The 18,990-nt window shown below is 36.3% G+C and overlaps 1 protein-coding gene across 1 annotated transcript in view; it reads right to left on the bottom strand.

The window, feature by feature from the left end:
- The window catches only part of LOC144971402 (kinesin-like protein unc-104), a gene marked incomplete in the record, with an annotated part of 118,171 nt that overhangs the window by 75,307 nt on the left and 23,874 nt on the right, over nt 1–18,990 (bottom strand). Inside the window, 5 exon segments of the mRNA XM_078912245.1 lie at nt 2,797–2,814; nt 3,811–3,954; nt 5,875–6,165; nt 16,397–16,462; nt 17,873–18,052. Of these exon segments, the coding sequence (XP_078768371.1) occupies nt 2,797–2,814; nt 3,811–3,954; nt 5,875–6,165; nt 16,397–16,462; nt 17,873–18,052 (699 nt within the window).

Below are 18,990 nucleotides of genomic sequence, written 5' to 3'. Positions count from 1 at the left end.
TGGTAGTAGGGATGTTGGTGTAGTGGTTGTAGTGAGTCTTTTTTAAAAGGCAGAATTGTGATAGTGATGGGCGGAGATAAACCATCATTTAGGCGGAAATCCGGGTTTAGGCAGAAGATTCTCAGCCTTAAATATATCAATAAGTAAGTTATCCACTTCTGTGTGCAATAATTACATTGTCGTTAGTAATTAAACTTGTACAAGTGGCAGGTATGTGGTTGAGTATTCAAATCCCCAGCTTTGACTAAATTTACCTTCTGAAGTCTCTGAGTACTTTCTGTGCAGCAGACTGATTAATTATCCTAGAATAGAAACTTTGAACTCACAAGAATTCCATTTCATTTAAGACCATTTTTGGCAAAGGGGTGAAAGTTTGGTTGCAAACTGCCAGAAAAATTGTCCTTCAAATATTGATCAATTAAAATGTCAAAGACGACAGTCATAAATACTGTAAATTGTGATTTAAAAATCCAAAGTTTTGTTGTTCTTAAATCGCTGTACTCTTAAAGAGCATGATCTTTACATATTATCAATTACATATAATATTATCATCACTTTACTGTAATTTTTCCTCCACTATAATTGTATAAGCAAGCAAAAGTGGAATTAAAGTTTCAGGGGTAAAAAAGAGGGTAAGGTTGTGTGATAAGAATATAGACATAGAGCTCTTGAACAATTGTTCAGCATAATACCATAGCGGGATGGTAGATCACATAAACCTTCGTCATTTTATAAATTGATCAATATGCAAGGACCAAAGATTTATTTGGATTTTTTTTGTTGAGAACCTATGAATGGGAAGAGTTTGTATATGCGTGTTGTTATCATTTTTCCATCCCTAAACTATTCTTGGTTAAAAAATGAAATAGGTACCAATATCATTGAAGTCGCGCAGTTTTTGTTGGGTTTTTTTTTTAATTAGACCTTCAAAGCCATAAGGCCTGTGGACCAAAATGTATCCAAATTTCTGTCGCTTTAAACAGACGTTATGATGACTTTGATTTGATGTATCGCATCTAGATAAAAATGATTTTCAACCATTTGAAAAAAATGCCTGTTTTGAGTCTCTGATATTACGACACCAAAATAATGACCAAAAGAAACATCTGGATCAAATATGTTCCATTTTATTTTTTAGCTGTTGTAAAAAATTAAATCCTGAATAACCCAGTGACAGAAATGCAATAAATAAAAGCAGAAAGGCAGAAAAGCACCTAAAAGTCATGATAGAAGATTCGTCCTGCCCCTTTGAACATAAGAAGATAAGGATCAAAACACTTAAAATGTTCTGCTTTAGCTCTACCAGATTTTCTCGCTACTGCTCCTAAGCCCTATTACACAATCTATCCTTGGGTAAAAGCCATCACTTGATTCTGTGAATATTTTCTTCAATTCAATTTTTACGCAAGACTAAATTTCTAATCAAACCAAAACCTTTTTATCTGGTGTCATTTAACCTCTTGCCTAAATTTTTAATGTTTCCATCAAAAGGACAACTAAGGCTTTAATGAAGCCTAATTCACATTGCTGTTTAATGCTACTCTCTAGTGAAAATAATACATGAAGTCAGGTTAATGTGAAATAAACCTCACCTGTTAAGGGTTAATTTAAGCTTCATATACAAGTAATTCATTTTTAACATATTCCTTATGTGTTTGGTTTATTAAGAACGGTCATTGGCTGGGTTATGACCTTTCAACTTCTACCAAAGCATTCTAAGAAAAGACAATTTTTTGGCACCAAATAGAGAATTATATCTACATTTTTAATTTGAACAAAAATATTGAAAAGAAAAGACTGATGCAAGAGCTCATGTGTTTAGAACTTAAGTGTGTTATGAAACCTTCTGAGGGGTAAATGTATCATTAATAATTATGGATAAGAAGGCATAATTATTTTCTCCTGAGCACTACGAATTATTCAAGTATCAGATTGACAGGCCTGCAATTAATTATGAAATGAATAACGATGATAGTAAAAATTCAACTAGACCAGATATTGGGAAACATTTCAAACGCTTTTAGTTCATCTGTCTTAGATCTGAATTAGTACCTTGAGCTTTGAGCTTTTTTTTTTTTATATGCATAATATCCACTAAACATGCTCAAAGCGCGTTACAAAGGGTCCCTGACCAACAGTAACACGTAGCTTGCAGAACGAGACATGATGCCTGCTGTTAAGCGATCATACAAGTTTTTTCTGACAGAGACAACGCTGTTAACAGCCAGGTACTCATTTTACACCTGAGTACGGTGAGAGAATGTGAGTAAAGAGCCTTTTCCAAGGACTCAACAATGCACCGAGCGAGGCTCGAATCCAGGACCTTCCGAACGGAAAGCCACACCATTCCTATCAATCCTGTCTATCCAAGTGCCAAGTCTGCATTCATCTTTTAAACATGAAACGGAATTTCACCAATATCATCATTTTCCCAATTATCCTTTTGGTTGTAGCAGCAGTCTTGAGCTAATTCACCAATAACAAATATAAATTACAGGATTCGTTTTAAATCCGGAATCAAATTGCTGTTATTGCTCTCTTGGTGAAAATAGAATGATATGATGTCATATTAGACTAACATTTTTAATGGCTTGTTATGAATTAATCAAATTCTAAAATCTAAAGGATTTTTTAACGGATTGATTAATGAATCATGGAGTATTTAAAACTGAGACAAGTCTTGGCATGGTGTGTAATGAGTACGTGGCAATTCTCCACAGGGTAGAGGTAAAGCAGCAAACGTTGAAAACATAAAATTGTGCATAGTGATACAATTTACAACACGTAATGTCTTACTTTCAGATCTCCACCAGTCTGAGTAAATTGCATAAGTAAGGGGAAAAGAAAGTCAATTTGATTTCAGATTATATTTCTTTTAAACAAATAAATCCGTTATAAATCTATAAAAAATAGAAGGAGAAAATATTGACAAAATAAGATATTTCAAAAATCACTTGTTATCCTATAAAGAAAGCATGGAGAGTTTTTTTGTTTTTTTTTAAATCAAGACTATATCTGATTCTCCTAAGACAGATAGAAGATATGTCTTGTTTCAACATTAAATGGTTTTGGTATTTTCCAAATTGGATGAGCTGCTAGATGATGATGAGAGTTTAATATTGTCTCTGTTGATGAACTTTTTTGATTGAAATATGTCTTCCACGACAGATTTCTGTCATAGGTTTTTGGAGAATATAAAAAATATAGTTTAAAGATGAAAATTCTTAACTGTTGTGACATCTTTATAACACTCCTTATTATATTTAATCATTTTAATATTTCAAATAACACCTTTTCATGCCACATTGAGAATGCCGATACCAAGGCAAGGCATTCCATAGCTTAATATAGATAATCCATGGAGAATGCCGATACCAAGGCAATGCATTCCATGACTTAATATAGATAATCCATGGAGAGTGACGATACCAAGGCAAGGCATTCCATGACTTAATATAGATAATCCATGGAGAATGCCGATACCGAGGTAAGGCATTCCATGACTTAATATAGATAATCCATGGAAAATGCCGATACCATGGTAAGGCATTCCATGACTTTATATAGATAATCCATGGAGAATGCTGATACCAAGGCAAGGCATTCCATGACTTAATATAGATAATCCATGGAGAATGCCGATACCAAGGCAAGGCATTTCATGACTTAATATAGATAATCCATGGAGAATGCCGATACCAAGGTAAGGCATTCCATGGCTTAATATAGATAATCCAACAAACTTGTAATGTTAATAAGAATCACACATATTGTCCAAACTATTTATAACAAGACAAAAACACTACTAACCATTTCTGCCAAAGCTGAGATTACTTTTCCTAATGTAGTCAATGACTTGTTAATGTTGGCTCCTTCCTTCAATCTGGTTCCTTTGGCACCGGTCGAGTCGGCCCTCTCACTGCCTGCCAGATCCACAAGACTAATCTTGCTAACCTGTGTAGACAGTTGATTAGGAATTGATTTATATGTTATTTTTTAAATATTAATTGCGGGGCCAAGGGACCCACTCTGTAGAGAATTTCAATAACACACAAAATGATCCAAAGTTCGGTTTTGTCTTTCCATTTTGTTTTGTTTTTTGTTCTTTATTTTTTTTTACTTTGCCACTGAGCACTATGTTATGATAACAATTGTTGAGTAAATGCTTGTCATTATCATATTCTCTTATTTTATCCCTCATTTTTCACATTTCAGTTTTGACATTTCACTCACCTTTTCCCCAACAATCATAAATTTCACTCACCTTTTCCCCAACAATCTGACATTTCACTCACCTTTTCCCCAACAATCATAAATTTCACTCACCTTTTCCCCAACAATCTGACATTTCACTCACCTTTTCCCCAACAGTCTTACATTTCACTCACCTTTTCCCAAACAATCTGACATTTCACTCACCTTTTCTCCAACAATCTGACATTTCACTCACCTTTTCCCCAACAATCTTACATTTCGCTCACCTTTTCCCCAACAATCTGACCTTTCACTCACCTTTTCCCCAACAATCTGATAATTCACTCACCTTTCCCCCAACAATCTGACATTTCACTCACCTTTTCCCCAACAATCTGACATTTTACTCACCTTTTCCCCAACAATCTGACATTTCACTCACCTTTTCCCCAACAATCTGACATTTCACTCACCTTTTCCCCAACAGTCTTACATTTCACTCACCTTTTCCCAAACAATCTGACATTTCACTCACCTTTTCCCCAACAATCTGACATTTCACTCACCTTTTCCCCAACAATCTTATATTTCACTCACCTTTTCCCCAACAACCTTACATTTCACTCACCTTTTCCCCAACAATCTGACCTTTCACTCACCTTTTCCCCAACAATATGACAATTCACTCACCTTTCCCCCAACAATCTGACATTTCACTCACCTTTTCCCCAACAATCATAAATTTCACTCACCTTTTCCCCAACAATCTGACATTTCACTCACCTTTCCCCAACAGTCTTACATTTCACTCACCTTTTCCCAAACAATCTGACATTTCACTCACCTTTTCCCCAACAATCTGACATTTCACTCACCTTTTCCCCAACAATCTGACATTTCACTCACCTTTTCCCCAACAATCTTACATTTCGCTCACCTTTTCCCCAACAATCTGACCTTTCACTCACCTTTTCCCCAACAATCTGATAATTCACTCACCTTTTCCCCAACAATCTGACATTTCACTCACCTTTTCCCCAACAATCTGACATTTTACTCACCTTTTCCCAACAATCTGACATTTCACTCACCTTTTCCCCAACAATCTGACATTTCACTCACCTTTTCCCCAACAGTCTTACATTTCACTCACCTTTTCCCAAACAATCTGACATTTCACTCACCTTTTCCCCAACAATCTGACATTTCACTCACCTTTTCCCCAACAATCTTATATTTCACTCACCTTTTCCCCAACAATCTTACATTTCACTCACCTTTTCCCCAACAATCTGACCTTTCACTCACCTTTTCCCCAACAATATGACAATTCACTCACCTTTCCCCCAACAATCTGACATTTCACTCACCTTTTCCCCAACAATCTGACATTTCACTCACCTTTTCCCCAACAATCTGACATTTCACTCACCTTTTCCCCAACAATCTGACCTTTCACTCACCTTTTCCCCAACAATATGACAATTCACTCACCTTTTCCCCAACAATCTGACATTTCACTCACCTTTTCCCCAACAATCTGACATTTCACTCACCTTTTACCCAACAATCTGACATTTCACTCACCTTTTCCCCAACAATCTGACATTTCGCTCACCTTTTCCCCAACAATCTGACATTTCACTCACCTTTTCCCCAACAATCTGACATTTCACTCACCTTTTCCCCAACAATCTTGGTTGTAGGATCAACCCGTCTCTGACTGAGAATGATTGTAAATACAGCGTGAGACCGACTGCTGGTCTCGTTCATGTTGGTGGCAGCCACTGTCCTGGCTTTGTTTCCCTCATCTATCAAGTTGTTGATGTCTCCAAAGGACTGGACAGCCAGCTTGGACAGGTCCTCCACATAGGGTCCAAGCAGTGGGTGCTCCCTCACCCTAAGGGTATTCTTGTTGCTGGGGTTGAGAAGGTCTCGCACCCTCTCACAGTAGATTTCAAAGTAGCTAACCTGGAGATAAAGTAAATTATAAACTAAAGAAAAATTTGAGTTTTTTAAGCATAAGGTGGATTTTGCTTTGCAATATGTGATGAGAAGTTTTGATAATACAAGAGATATAGGGAAAAATGTGGTTGAGAAGTTTGATGACATGAGTGATAGGACAAAACCTTATTTATTGTTTATTTCCTATGGAGCAATACTAGTTCACTACTGAAGATTAAATATGGTTGCATCTATCACTCAGCAGTACTGTGTCTCATTTCATAACAAAATGTAATCAAGCAAAATCGAGCATGGTCATTAACTGAACGTGTAACAAGAAAGGCCAAAAATCAGGAAGAAAAATACAAGACTCTGAACAGGCAGATAAAAAGAAAATGCAACGAAGCTTAAGAAGACTGGATAAATGAACAATGTCACTATATAATGTCCTGCAAAGAAAAAAATGGCAAATTCTTCCATCAGAAAATCAAAGAAGTGACAAACAAAACTAAATCAGGTGCTAAAAGTGGATGCATCAAAGACAAGCGTGGAAACACCATCATGGACAAAGACTGCATTCTAAACAGATGGTCAGAATATATTGAAGAACTTTTCTTTGATAATCGAGGAGAAATGCCTATGATAAAAGAACTGGAAGGGCCTTCTATAATGAAAGATGAAGTTAGGAACGTCATGAAAAGCATGAAAAATGGAAAAGCTGCAGGACCTGATGCCATAACAATTGAAGCCTTGACTGGCCTGGGTGAATGGGGATTGAATTCATCACAAACCTTCTAAATCAAGTGTATGACACAGGAAAAATGCCAACTGATATGAAACGATCCATTTTTATAGCACTACCAAAAAAGCCAGGGGCAGTTGATTGTGAACAACACAGAACTATTAGCCTAATGAGCCACCTCACAAAAATTCTTTTGAAGATAATTTTACTAAGAATAAGAAATAAAATACGACCTGAAATTGGGGAGATGCAATTTGGTTTTGTTGAGGACAAGGGTACCAGAAATGGAATATTCACATTATCAATGCTGATGGAAAGATGTATTGAAGTAAATAAAGATCTGTATATGTGTTTCATCGACTATTCAAAAGCCTTTGATAAAGTACAACACGAAAAACTATTCAAAATTCTATCATCCTTGGACATTGATGGTAAAGATTTAAGAATATTACGGAATTTGTACTGGGAACAAGAAGCAGCAATGCGTGTTGACAACGAACTAAGCAGTTTTACACCTATTAGAAGAGGAGTTAGGCAGGGGTGTGTTTTGTCTCCAGATTTATTCAACCTCTATAGTGAAATGATATTAAGAGATATCGAACATAAGAAGGGGGTGTGTATTGGAGGAAAGAATGTAACAAATCTGAGGTATGCAGATGATACGGTTCTACTGGCAGAATCTGAACATGAACTACAAGAATTACTGGATGTTGTAGTCAGGAGTAGTGAAAATATGGGACTGGAACTGAATATATCTAAAACAGAATGTATGACGGTATCTAAAAATAATAACCCACCAGCCTGTGTAATAACAAGCAGAGGACAAACAATACAACAAGTTGAATGTTTCAAATATTTAGGCTTCAATGTAACATCCAATGGAAAATCAGATTGTGAAATAAAGAAAAGAATAGGTATGGCGAAGAATGCATTCAACCAGCTGCATACAATTATGAAAAACAGGAATATTAGCATGAAAACAAAAATCAAAGTCCTGGATTGCTATGTACTGTCTGTGCTGCTATATGGTTGTGAGAGCTGGACCATAAACAAGACCATGGTTAAAAGACTGGAGGCAGTGGAAATGTGGTTTTACAGAAGAATGATGAGGGTGTCATGGATGGAAAGGAAAAGAAATGAAGAAATTTTAGAAATGGCAAACAGAAAAAGATCACTGATAACAAAAATCATCAAACGCCAAATGGAATTTTTAGGACACATTATCCGCCACCCTGGTTTGGAAATACTCGCCTTGACTGGAAAGATGAATGGAAAAAGAATAAGAGGAAGACAAAGAATAACGTATTTGAAAGGGATAAGAACTTGGACAGATGAAGCTGAGAAAGGTGGCGCTGCTTTAATAGAATTGGCAAGAGATAGATCAGCTTGGCGGAAGATGACCTCCGACGTCTGCTTCAGATATGGAACTACATGAGATGAGTAACAATGATTGCAAAACTATGTACCCAGCATTATGCAACGCTCCACGGTTAATGCCCTTTCCAAATGACCAAATTATATTCAGGATTCTGAAAGTCCTAAACACAAGGATTGCCTTACAAGAGACTGGTACTGTATCTCATGAAAATAGGATTCCATATGGACAGCTGAGCAGATAAAATAAGTATTGTGAAGTGCATTAAGCATGAATTCACCCTTCAACCAATCGGAATATTCCCTGTATTTAGCCATTGTGTACAACATCTGGACTACTTCCTGTAGCATACAAACCCAGAGACATCTATATAGTACTATTAGTAGACAATGCTCTTACCCCATTGTCATTGAGTGTGCTATATTACTATAATCTTTCATCAAATGACGTTAGTTATCCATAGTAGGTCGAAACATCCATGCCATTGGCTTGACATGCGTAGCATCAACAGGTCACGTGGCCATTAAGCAGGAAGCATCAATCGTCATATAAATGTTAAGATATATTTACATTTAACTAAGTAGAAATTCTCATCAAAAAGGTCCTCTGAGCTTGCTAAGTATTACCCCCCTACTGTGAAGGATGGAGAGAGGGAGAGGAGGAGGAGAGAGAGAGAGAGAGAGAGGGAGAGAGAGAGAGAGAGAAATAGAGAGAGGGAGGGGGAGATAGACAGACAGACAGAGAAGAGAGTTTGAAGATTGGCGAGGGGAGGGATAGAGAGAGAGGGAGAGGAAGATCATATGTATATATATATATATATATATATATATATATATATATATATATATATATAATATAGAGAGAGAGAGAGAGAGAGAGAGAGAGAGAGAGAGAGAGAGATACAGACAGACAGACAGACAGACAGACAGGGTATGGGGGGAGATATAATTTAGGAATGAATTACATTTCACAATCCCGTGGCTATAACTAGAATACATTACAATCCGCATAATATAATAATAATAATAATAATAATAATAATAATAATAATAATAAAATAATAATAATAATAATAATAATAATAATAATAATAATAATAATAATAATAATAATAATAATAATAATTAGTGGATATTGGGCTATGTAAAATCTCTTTTTTTTTAAAATCTGGACAACGATGCTTCAATACGCATTCAAACGAAGTGATGTCTATTTATAGAAAGCATCTCCCTTATCTCATCGTGTCCGTTTGGAATTTCATGTTGTGTGAAGACAGCCATTGAATCAGGACCGGTATCGATCGAATGCTGGCGAATACTCGTGCCTTCTGTCCAACACAGGCAAGTCAACCTTTTGTTGTTTTTTTTTTTTTTTTTTTGGGGTTTTTTTTTGGGTTTTTTCATTTTGCCCGGAAATTAATAACTTCATATTCTGTGATTTAAGATGACCCTCAACTTGTCAACAACAAAATAATACTTAAACCCGAGACGTCAAACAAGATTAAAAAAAAAAAAAAAGGTAGGGACCATCTTAATTGGTCGATATTTTAAAGTCGATTTTTTTTTTAATGTGGCAATCAGCGAAAAGCGTATTTGGTCAATATATACTACTAGAGTCCAGCATTGTGCACTGGAGACAGATTTACATGCCGTAATTGATAGATCCTTGTGCTGTTGTTGTGGACAGATAGATAGATAGATAGATAGATAGATAGATAGATAGATAGATAGATAGATAGATAGATAGATAGATAGATAGATAGATAGATAGATAGATAGATAGGTAGTGTAGAATAGTTTGATATATTCTATGGGCCTCATATACAGACAATAATATAACATATTAGATATAGTATTCATAGATTTAGACCAAGACGAGAAAGCATCTCAGATATAAATAGACAGGGTGCCCCCCCCCCCCCCCCAAAAAAAAAAAAATGTAGGAAGCCAGAATGAAAACAACTTTGTGACAGCCGGACAAAAGGTTATTCCATGTGCCTAATACGTTATTTATCGACCCATGACAGCAGTCAACATCCGCCCACGCCAAGGCATGTCACGTACATTGATATTTCATCAATGGCTCATCCAAATCGACGGTCGCTTGCTTTTCATTTTTCAGTAAAAGTTAATGAACCACTGATTAAAATGGTTGTTGTTGTTGCCGGTGTCTCGTTTATTTGGTAGTTGGCTTGTGAAAGCACAAAAACGACAAGTATAGAATTTCGAAATACAAGATTTTTGATACTATGATCCTGGGCTTTCGAGCTGGAAAGTCACATACAATATTTTCCCTATCCTTGTTCTTTTGTTTGTTTGTTGGGGTTTTTATTATTATTATTATTATTATTATTATTATTATTATTATTATATTATTATTATTATTATTATTATTATTATTATTATTATTATTTTTATTATTATTACTATTATTGTTATTATTATTATTATTATTATTATTATTATTATTATCATTATTATTATCATTATATTATTATTATTATTATTATTATTATTATTATTATTATTATTATTATTATGGTGGGGGGGGGGGGTATTGCTATTTTTCTATCCTTCTTTCTTCCTTCCTTACATCTTCCTCTTACAGGTTGCTACTAATCCTAAAACCATCGTCTGGAAACTGCCTTCGACGAAAAAGACACGGAATCACAGAAACTGGCTTCATGTGAACCGTGTTAAAACAATTGAATGGAGATAAAACAACATAGAGCAGACGATCAGGCATCAACAGTACACCGACCAATGATATGAACCTTCGCTCGCCAGCCCAACCAATCAAATTCATTCTAACCCATCAAGCCAAGATCGATAGCCGTGCAATTCCCCCCCCCCCCCCCCAACCCTTTCCCAAACTCCCATCCCGCGTCGTACTTTATTGCAATGGCACCAGGGTCCCATTGATTGGATTCTTGTGCCGGAGACAATCGGTTTTTACTTTTAACGACCAAATTCTGTTTTTGGTAGCCAGCTGTCTGTTTATCCCTAATGATAGTCATGTACCCGCCATCATATTTATCTGTTTATCCCAAATCATAGTCATGGATCCGCCATGATATGAGTTGGATTTTATTATTTTTTAGAACATGAACAAGAATAGCGTTGCTCCAGTCCGTCTATGACTTTTAATAAAAATAACAACGAAATAATATTCAGCTTTCATGTTGAAATTATCTGGACTATCATGAACAACTCCCGGGGAGGGGGGGGGGGGGGGGGGTTGTGGGGGTTGCATTGTTATTTGACACTTCATTGTTTATAACTATACTTATTGCCCAGGATGCCCCATAGGTCTTTGTGGTAGAGCATTCACTTCACGAGTGTACCCGACCTGACATCAGTCGAGATTTTAATGACTCCTTTGTCAGCTGGGGAGCTGTGTCTGTAAACTCGGGCCGAAAGTACTTTGCGATAGGCTACCGTCCTACTCACGGTTTAGCAAGGTATTATCATTATCTGTTACACAGAAACCGGGCCCTGTCTCTGAGGGGCCATATACAAAAATTGTCGAACAGCGACATAACATAAAGATTTCACATATGGGCTCAAACACACAGAACAGGTTCATGATGAGACCCGAAATACTGAGAAACCAAAAGACATTACAAAAGGGCTTTTATTCAATGTCGCTACAATAATACTACATGAATACCCTCCTCCTCCTCCTCCTCCTCCTCCTCCTCCTCCTCCTCCTCCTCCTAAGATGACGACGACGACTACCAGTACTTCTACTACGACTACTAAGACGACCACTACTACTTCATACTACTACTACTACTACTACTACTACTAATAATAATAATAATAATAATAATAATAATAATAATAATAATAATGATGATGATGATGATGATGATGATGATGATGATGATGATGATGATGATGATGATGATGATGATGATGATGATGATAATAATAATAATAATAATATTAATAATGATCTATCACTCAAACCACTATTGCTTACTTGCAATACATTTCCATATTCCTTCCCATTCTCAGCTTTGTTGTTTGTTTTTATGTTAAAGGGTTTTACGGCGCTTGCAACACATTAAGTTCATATCAGCCCCAGTAAAAAGAAAGAAAATGGGATAGTAAAAAGTTCTAGAATTACAATTAAAGCACCCAAGAAAAGGTAAGTCAAAGGGGTATTGGTTCAAATAGGAAACAGGTGTAGATTCCAAGAGCACACTATCAATGTAATGTACTTAGTTTGAGATCACCTAAAAGTCTCATCCAGACACAAGCACAAGTCCCCACTAAAAGGAATACACTCAAATGTTTACAAATCATATATAATATGTAAATAAAAATAATACAGTGCATAACAGAGATATCATTTACAAGACAAAAAATATCATCTCCCAAAACGAACTATACATTTGAATGTTTCCCCCTCAGCTAGGGTATCCGGCCAGGCCCAAGACAAAACCAAGTAATCTCATCCCAAGACAAAGACAGAAAGCATGTTGGAAAGAAGATAAAGGGCGATAGAAGGCACAGTAAGTGCCTTCCTGCTCACTATGGGAGGTCACATTCTCAGCTTTTAGAAGAGCTAAAAATGTGTATCATGATGACGTCACACTCCACTTGAAAGGAGCATCACAAACATGGAAGGATCCGATCGATTTATTGACCTGAATAGATCGGTCGTACTCGTCGTATATTTAACACGGATAAAATAATCAAAACAGCCCCGCCATAGGCCTGTCTATCTATAGGGCGAATTCTACCAACCTGCATCAATCCAAAATGCGTGATTTTCACCTATATTTATGTGAATTGTCACTTTAAAATATTTTTGAAGTGGGGTAGTGTCGTACAAGTTAAACATATTCATTTCTAACTTCTCTAATTTTAATATAAATACGAATCTGGGGCTAAAATCGATATTTGGCCAAATCTGCCCCCCCCCCCCCCCCCCCCCTAAAAAAACAACAAAAAAACAAACAAACAACAACCCAGTAGGTATAAACCAATTAAATTCGAATACGTGTCAGGTTTATGTGATATCGACAGTCAATCATTGTGTATGTCTATCAATTAGACTGAATAATGGGCGTTTACTTAGGGCTTCTTTTTATTTTATTTTATTTTATTTTTTTTATTTTGTTTGTTTGGTTTTGCATTGTTTTGTTGATTGTTTATTCCTTATCAATGATTGGGGGGGGGGGGGGGGTTATGATTAGGTTAATGTAGGTCAATAAACGCTGATGCTTCTTTTTTTGTTACTGAAAATAACGAAAAGGCTATTTAAAAAACCCCTCAGTAAAATAAGAAAGAAAGAAAGAACGAGAGAGAGACAGAATAAAAAGCGTCTGTGCCTGCCGCCAGTTGAGAAAAGAAATGAGAAATCGTTGACGAGCAGGTCATTAAAAATTGATGCCCATCCGCCATTATGTACCTCCAATACTTGGGGGGGGGGGGGGCATGTGCGTGTGAGTGGTTGAGTAAGAGAGAGAGGGAAGTAAGAGAAAAGAGATTAGGAAGAAAAAGAAGAAGAAGAAGAAGAAGAAGAAGAAGAAGAAGAGAGAGAGAGAGAGAGAGAGAGAGAGAGAGAGAGAGAGAGAGAGGGAGAGAGAGAGGGAGAGAGAGAAAGAGAGATAGGGAGAGATAGATAGAGAGAGATAGAAAGAGAGATAGAAAGAGAGATAGATAGAGATATATATAGAGAGATAGAGAGATAGATAGAGAGAGAGAGAGAGAGAAATAGAGAGAGAGATACATATATATATATATAGAGAGAGAGAGACAGAGAGAGAGAGAGAGATAGATAGATATAGAGAGAGATAGAGAGAGAAAGAGAGATAGATAGAGAGATAGAGAGAGATATAGAGAGATAGAGAGAGATATAGAGAGATAGATATATATATATATATAGAGAGAGAGAGATAGAGAGAGAAATAGATAGATAGAGATAGATAGATAGATAGATAGATATATAGATAGATAGATAGATAGAGAGAGATAGATAGATAGATAGAGAGAGAGAGAGAGAGAGAGAGAGAGAGAGAGAGAGAGAGAGAGAGATGGTCCGTGTAGACGTACAATTCATTCACCCATGGCCAGACGGATATTCGCAATTTGTGGGATAACCGATTTTGAAAAAAACATGAAAACTGAATGTGTAAACGAAGATTTCACTTTTGTCTGACGGATTTCCGCCCAGCTCCTGACATCAGGCGATGGTTGATATTTTCCCGCCTGCCTGCGAGCTGACAGACCACCGAGGCCGAGTGACGTAGTACGCTTCCTTTGAGGTTGCCGGTTTAAAATCCGTTTTAAAAAAATCAAAAATATTTGTCAAATTGAAAGAGTAATAAGATTTTCGTAATCGGCGACCCAAAATAAGTCAAAATCACTGGGGGGGGGGGGGGGGGGTAATTAAGTGCCAGGTTACGAAGTACACTTATTTATTTGTGCCCACTTGTCTGTGTGGTATAGATAGAATGCGCTTGGCCAAGGACTTCACAACATTGCCATCCGGAAGTATAACGGACCAACACACAAACTCTGTGTAACCATGAACTTTTATAGTCTGGTTAATACAGTTTAGTGAGATCAACTCACAAACGCGGATGGCAAAAACAATAACAAAGGCCTGAGTGACGTCATCTGCATACTATCTATATGTGTGTTATGGCGGTGGGATGGTGGTTGTGGTGGTATGTGTGTATGTGTGTGTGTGTGTGTGCGTGGTGTATGTGTATTTTTGTTTCGACCCATCCCGCTTCTTTTTTTTTTAGTACAGCTAATGACAATAGTATAACAAGTTATAGTCATTTGTTGTTGTTGTTATTATTGTCAACAACATCATCATCATCATCATCATCATCATCATCATCATCATCATCATCATCACCACCATCATCATCATCACCACCATCATCATCATCATCATCATCATCATCAAGGTATCTTGTGACCACCTTCTCTTGGTCTCCTTCCCCTCCTTTTACCCTCCACAATTCCCTCTAGAAAAATGTTTTCAGGGGTGTCACGTCTCTTGATATGTCCATCGTTTTTCGTTGGGTTTTTTTGTTTTTGTGATTGCCCCTATTCCCATTCATATAACGCTGTAGGAAATATGCATGTCCTTAACATTTTCATTTTCAGTCGGACACTTTCACTTTTCCCTAATGCCTTCATTTTGATATTTTGTCTATTTTATTTGGGCAAGTGCTATCCTCCTTTGGATATCAGGGGTCGATTTTCCATTTGCCTCTACTCTTGCCCCAAGATATACAAAATTGTTGACATTCTCTAGTTTCTCTCCATTGACCGAAATTTGAGCTTTTGGACTTTTATCAATGTCCATTACTTTGATGTCCTTTAAAAGGGCCGATTTTGAAATTGATTATGTTCACTTTATTTAGCTTAGTCTGGTATTGTGGTCTATCTCTGAAGGCAAAGAATATTTTTTTATGGGCCCGAAGGACGTCAAACAAGGAATTGCCCTCGTAAAGTTGCTGTGCACAACAGTGTAGGGTCTTGATAGCTACTATTGTGGTATGGGTGGAAACTGGTCCAATGGTGCACTCTCCTCATCTGACTTCAAATCAGCAACAATGTCTTCTAAAATTTAACTATTGTCGAGTGGTATCGAGACTAAGTACCGGTAATTGTAGCATTGACCTTGCGGATAATATCGAAACCCAGAAGCTGAGCATTTTGTATTGCATATATGAGAAAATGAGAATGTGATTTTTTTTAATTTTTTTTTTTTTTGGGGGGGGGGGGGGGGGGTAAGAAATCTGCCTCATTTACCAACACTCAAACCGGAATTGTCTAGGGCAGCTTACAAAGTCAGATAGACAGTCTCGCACATAGTGGTTGATGTAGGGGGGGGGGGGGGGGGTTGTCATCAGGCTATTTGTTGAAGCCGTGTAATATTGATATTGGGAATTCCATTATTGGTATCAGTACCAAGAAAAGCTGACACGGCCCGGGACGAGACTTGACTTCTGACTAGTGAAGACTTTAGTAATAGAATTGTTCTTCACTGTTCACACAATTGTTCCCACTCCCTCTCACCCCGCCCTCCCACTGCTGAGAAAAATTTTTGATGAAAATGTTATAATACTGCATGTCTCATCCTTTCAAATCTGAAGAAATCTTTCTTACCTCTACTGAGTAACTTGTATTTGCATCATTGCCCTCTTGAATTTTTTGGAATAAATCCTCACATAGCTGTATTGGAAAAAAATAGAGCAAAACAAATATGTCAGTTGTCTTTTTTTTACAAAAAAAGAAGATAAAAATAACAAATACTATCCAACTGAACAAATACTTGGCAAAACTGGAAACACGGGAGAAAACACGGCTTATCAGCTTCAATGTGAGCAAATGCAAAATTCAGACAATTCAAAAATAAAAAGACACTTGTAAACATTGAGTACCAGAGGAAAAAATTAGATACCAAGTCATATCATCTGGATATCTTGGACTAAACCTCTCATGGAAATCACATATCTTAAAAATTATATCAAAGACAAACAAAACAAGTGGTTTTTTTAACATGAAACCTGAATAACTGTCCCATCAAAACTTAAACACTTGCCTACAAAACTTTAGTAAAACCCATCCAGGAAAACGCAAGCATAGTATGGGATCCAAACACCAACACTGATATCAATGAGATCCAAATGGTACAAAACAGAGCAGAAAGTAGAATGACTAAGAAATACTTTGATTACAATAGCGTACCAAAACTTGCAGAAAGAATAGATCTGAAAAAAAATGCATCATCAACGCGAAAGATTCAAGATTTGTACTTTCCAAAAATGAATAAAGGCAACATGACATGTATGAAGGGATGAATTATTCTAAACTCTAAACAAAAGATTTATGCCATTTTAAAATTCTTATACATTTTTATTGTGGATCGAGATGAATCTTTGGAGCCATCAGCGGCCAAATTATGGCAAATCCAAAGGCCAAAGGTTAAGGACTCATGATTACGCCTCATCGGATATTCTAAAAAAAAAACATTTGAATCAACGGACAATGGAATTACCCTTAATTGAAGAAAGGTTTGCAAGTTACTCATGTATCAATCTGTGAACAATAGTTTAATCATTTTTAGATTTGCCGGTGTGCTCGATGATAAAAATTTAACATTGGCTGGATGGAACAATGTTGATCCCCAACCTTATTTTTTTAAAAGAATAGATTATATCATCATCATCATCGTCATCACCATCACTATCATTATTATCATTATCATTATTGTTAATATTATTATTATCATTATTATTATTGTTAATATTATAATTATATATTTTTTATTATTATTATGATTACTATTATTATTATTATTATTATTATTATTATTATATTATTATTTATTATTATTATTTTATTATTATATTATTATTATTATATTTATTATATTATATCGTATTTTATATTACTTATATATCTCATTATTTATTTATTTATTTTATTATTACATCCATTTCTTTAATAGTTCAATCATCATTCTTGTAAAACTCTGTTTATCAAATCTGAATCCGGAGGGTAAATTTGCCAAATTCGATCTAATTAATTTATCCTCCAATAATTTGTATTAAATATGCTCGAGTTGCAAGTCTACCATACCTGAGGTATAATGCCTTTCTGGTCTGACTCATTCTTGCCCATCATCGTATAAGACTTTCCCGATCCAGTCTGCCCATAGGCAAATATACACACATTGTAGCCCTCAAAGGCATGGTCCAACATCTCCACACCAATTTCCTCGTATACTTTTCTCTGACTGGAAAATTTGGGGTCAGCAGGCTGCAGAAATGTTCAAAGCATAATATATAATTACAAGTTTTTCACATCAGATAAACAATACAGAATACAAAAGTAAATCCAAAAACAAACAAAAAAACAAAACACAAATTAAGTCAACTTAATAAATGCAAATAATCTCTCTCTCTCTCTCTCTCTCTCTCTCTCTCTCTCTCTCTCTCTCTCTCTCTCTCTCTCTCTCTCTCTCTCTCTCTCTCTCTCTCTCTCTCTCTCTCTCTCTCTGTGTGTGTGTTTTGTTTTTTATTTGTTTTTAAGGGTTTTACAGCGCTTGCAACACTTTAAGATCATATCAGCGCCAGTGAAAAGGAAGAAAATGGGATAGTAAAAAGTTCTAGAATTACAATTAAAGCACCCAAGAAAAGGTAAGAATTGGTTCAAATAGGGAACAGATGTAGATTCCAAGAGCACACTATCAAAGTACTTTGTTTGAGATCACCTAAAAGTCTCATCTAGACACAGGTCCCCACTAAGAGGAATACACTCAAATGTCTACAAATAGAGTATATATAATACATAATACAGTGCGTAACAGAGAGATGATTTACAAGGAAAAAATCTCCCAAAACTAACAATACATTTGACTGCTTCCCTCCCAGCCAAAGCCAGGACAAAACCAAGTAATCTCATTCCAAGACAAAGACTGAAAGCATGTTGGAAAACAGACATAGGGGGATAGAAGACACAGTATGTACTTCCCTGCCCACTATGGGAGGTCAGGAACCCCACCCAGTCTCTCTCTCTCTCTCTCTCTCTCTCTCTCTCTCTCTCTCTCTCTCTCTCTCTCTCTCTCTCCCTCTCCCTCTCTCTCTCTCTCTATTTCTCTCTCTCTATTTCTCTCTGAACTTTAGTTTTGAGCCATCTAAACCTCAATTCTGAAAGAATTGAGGTGTGTGTTTTTCCAACATCAATTAAAAATTGGA

The sequence above is a fragment of the Berghia stephanieae genome, chromosome 4 (assembly GCF_034508935.2).
Source record: "Berghia stephanieae isolate SIO BIC M18660-M18661 chromosome 4, UCSD_Bste_1.3, whole genome shotgun sequence".
In the NCBI taxonomy this organism is placed as follows: Eukaryota; Metazoa; Mollusca; class Gastropoda; order Nudibranchia; family Aeolidiidae; genus Berghia; species Berghia stephanieae.
This window is presented reverse-complemented; position numbering and strand designations above follow the sequence as displayed.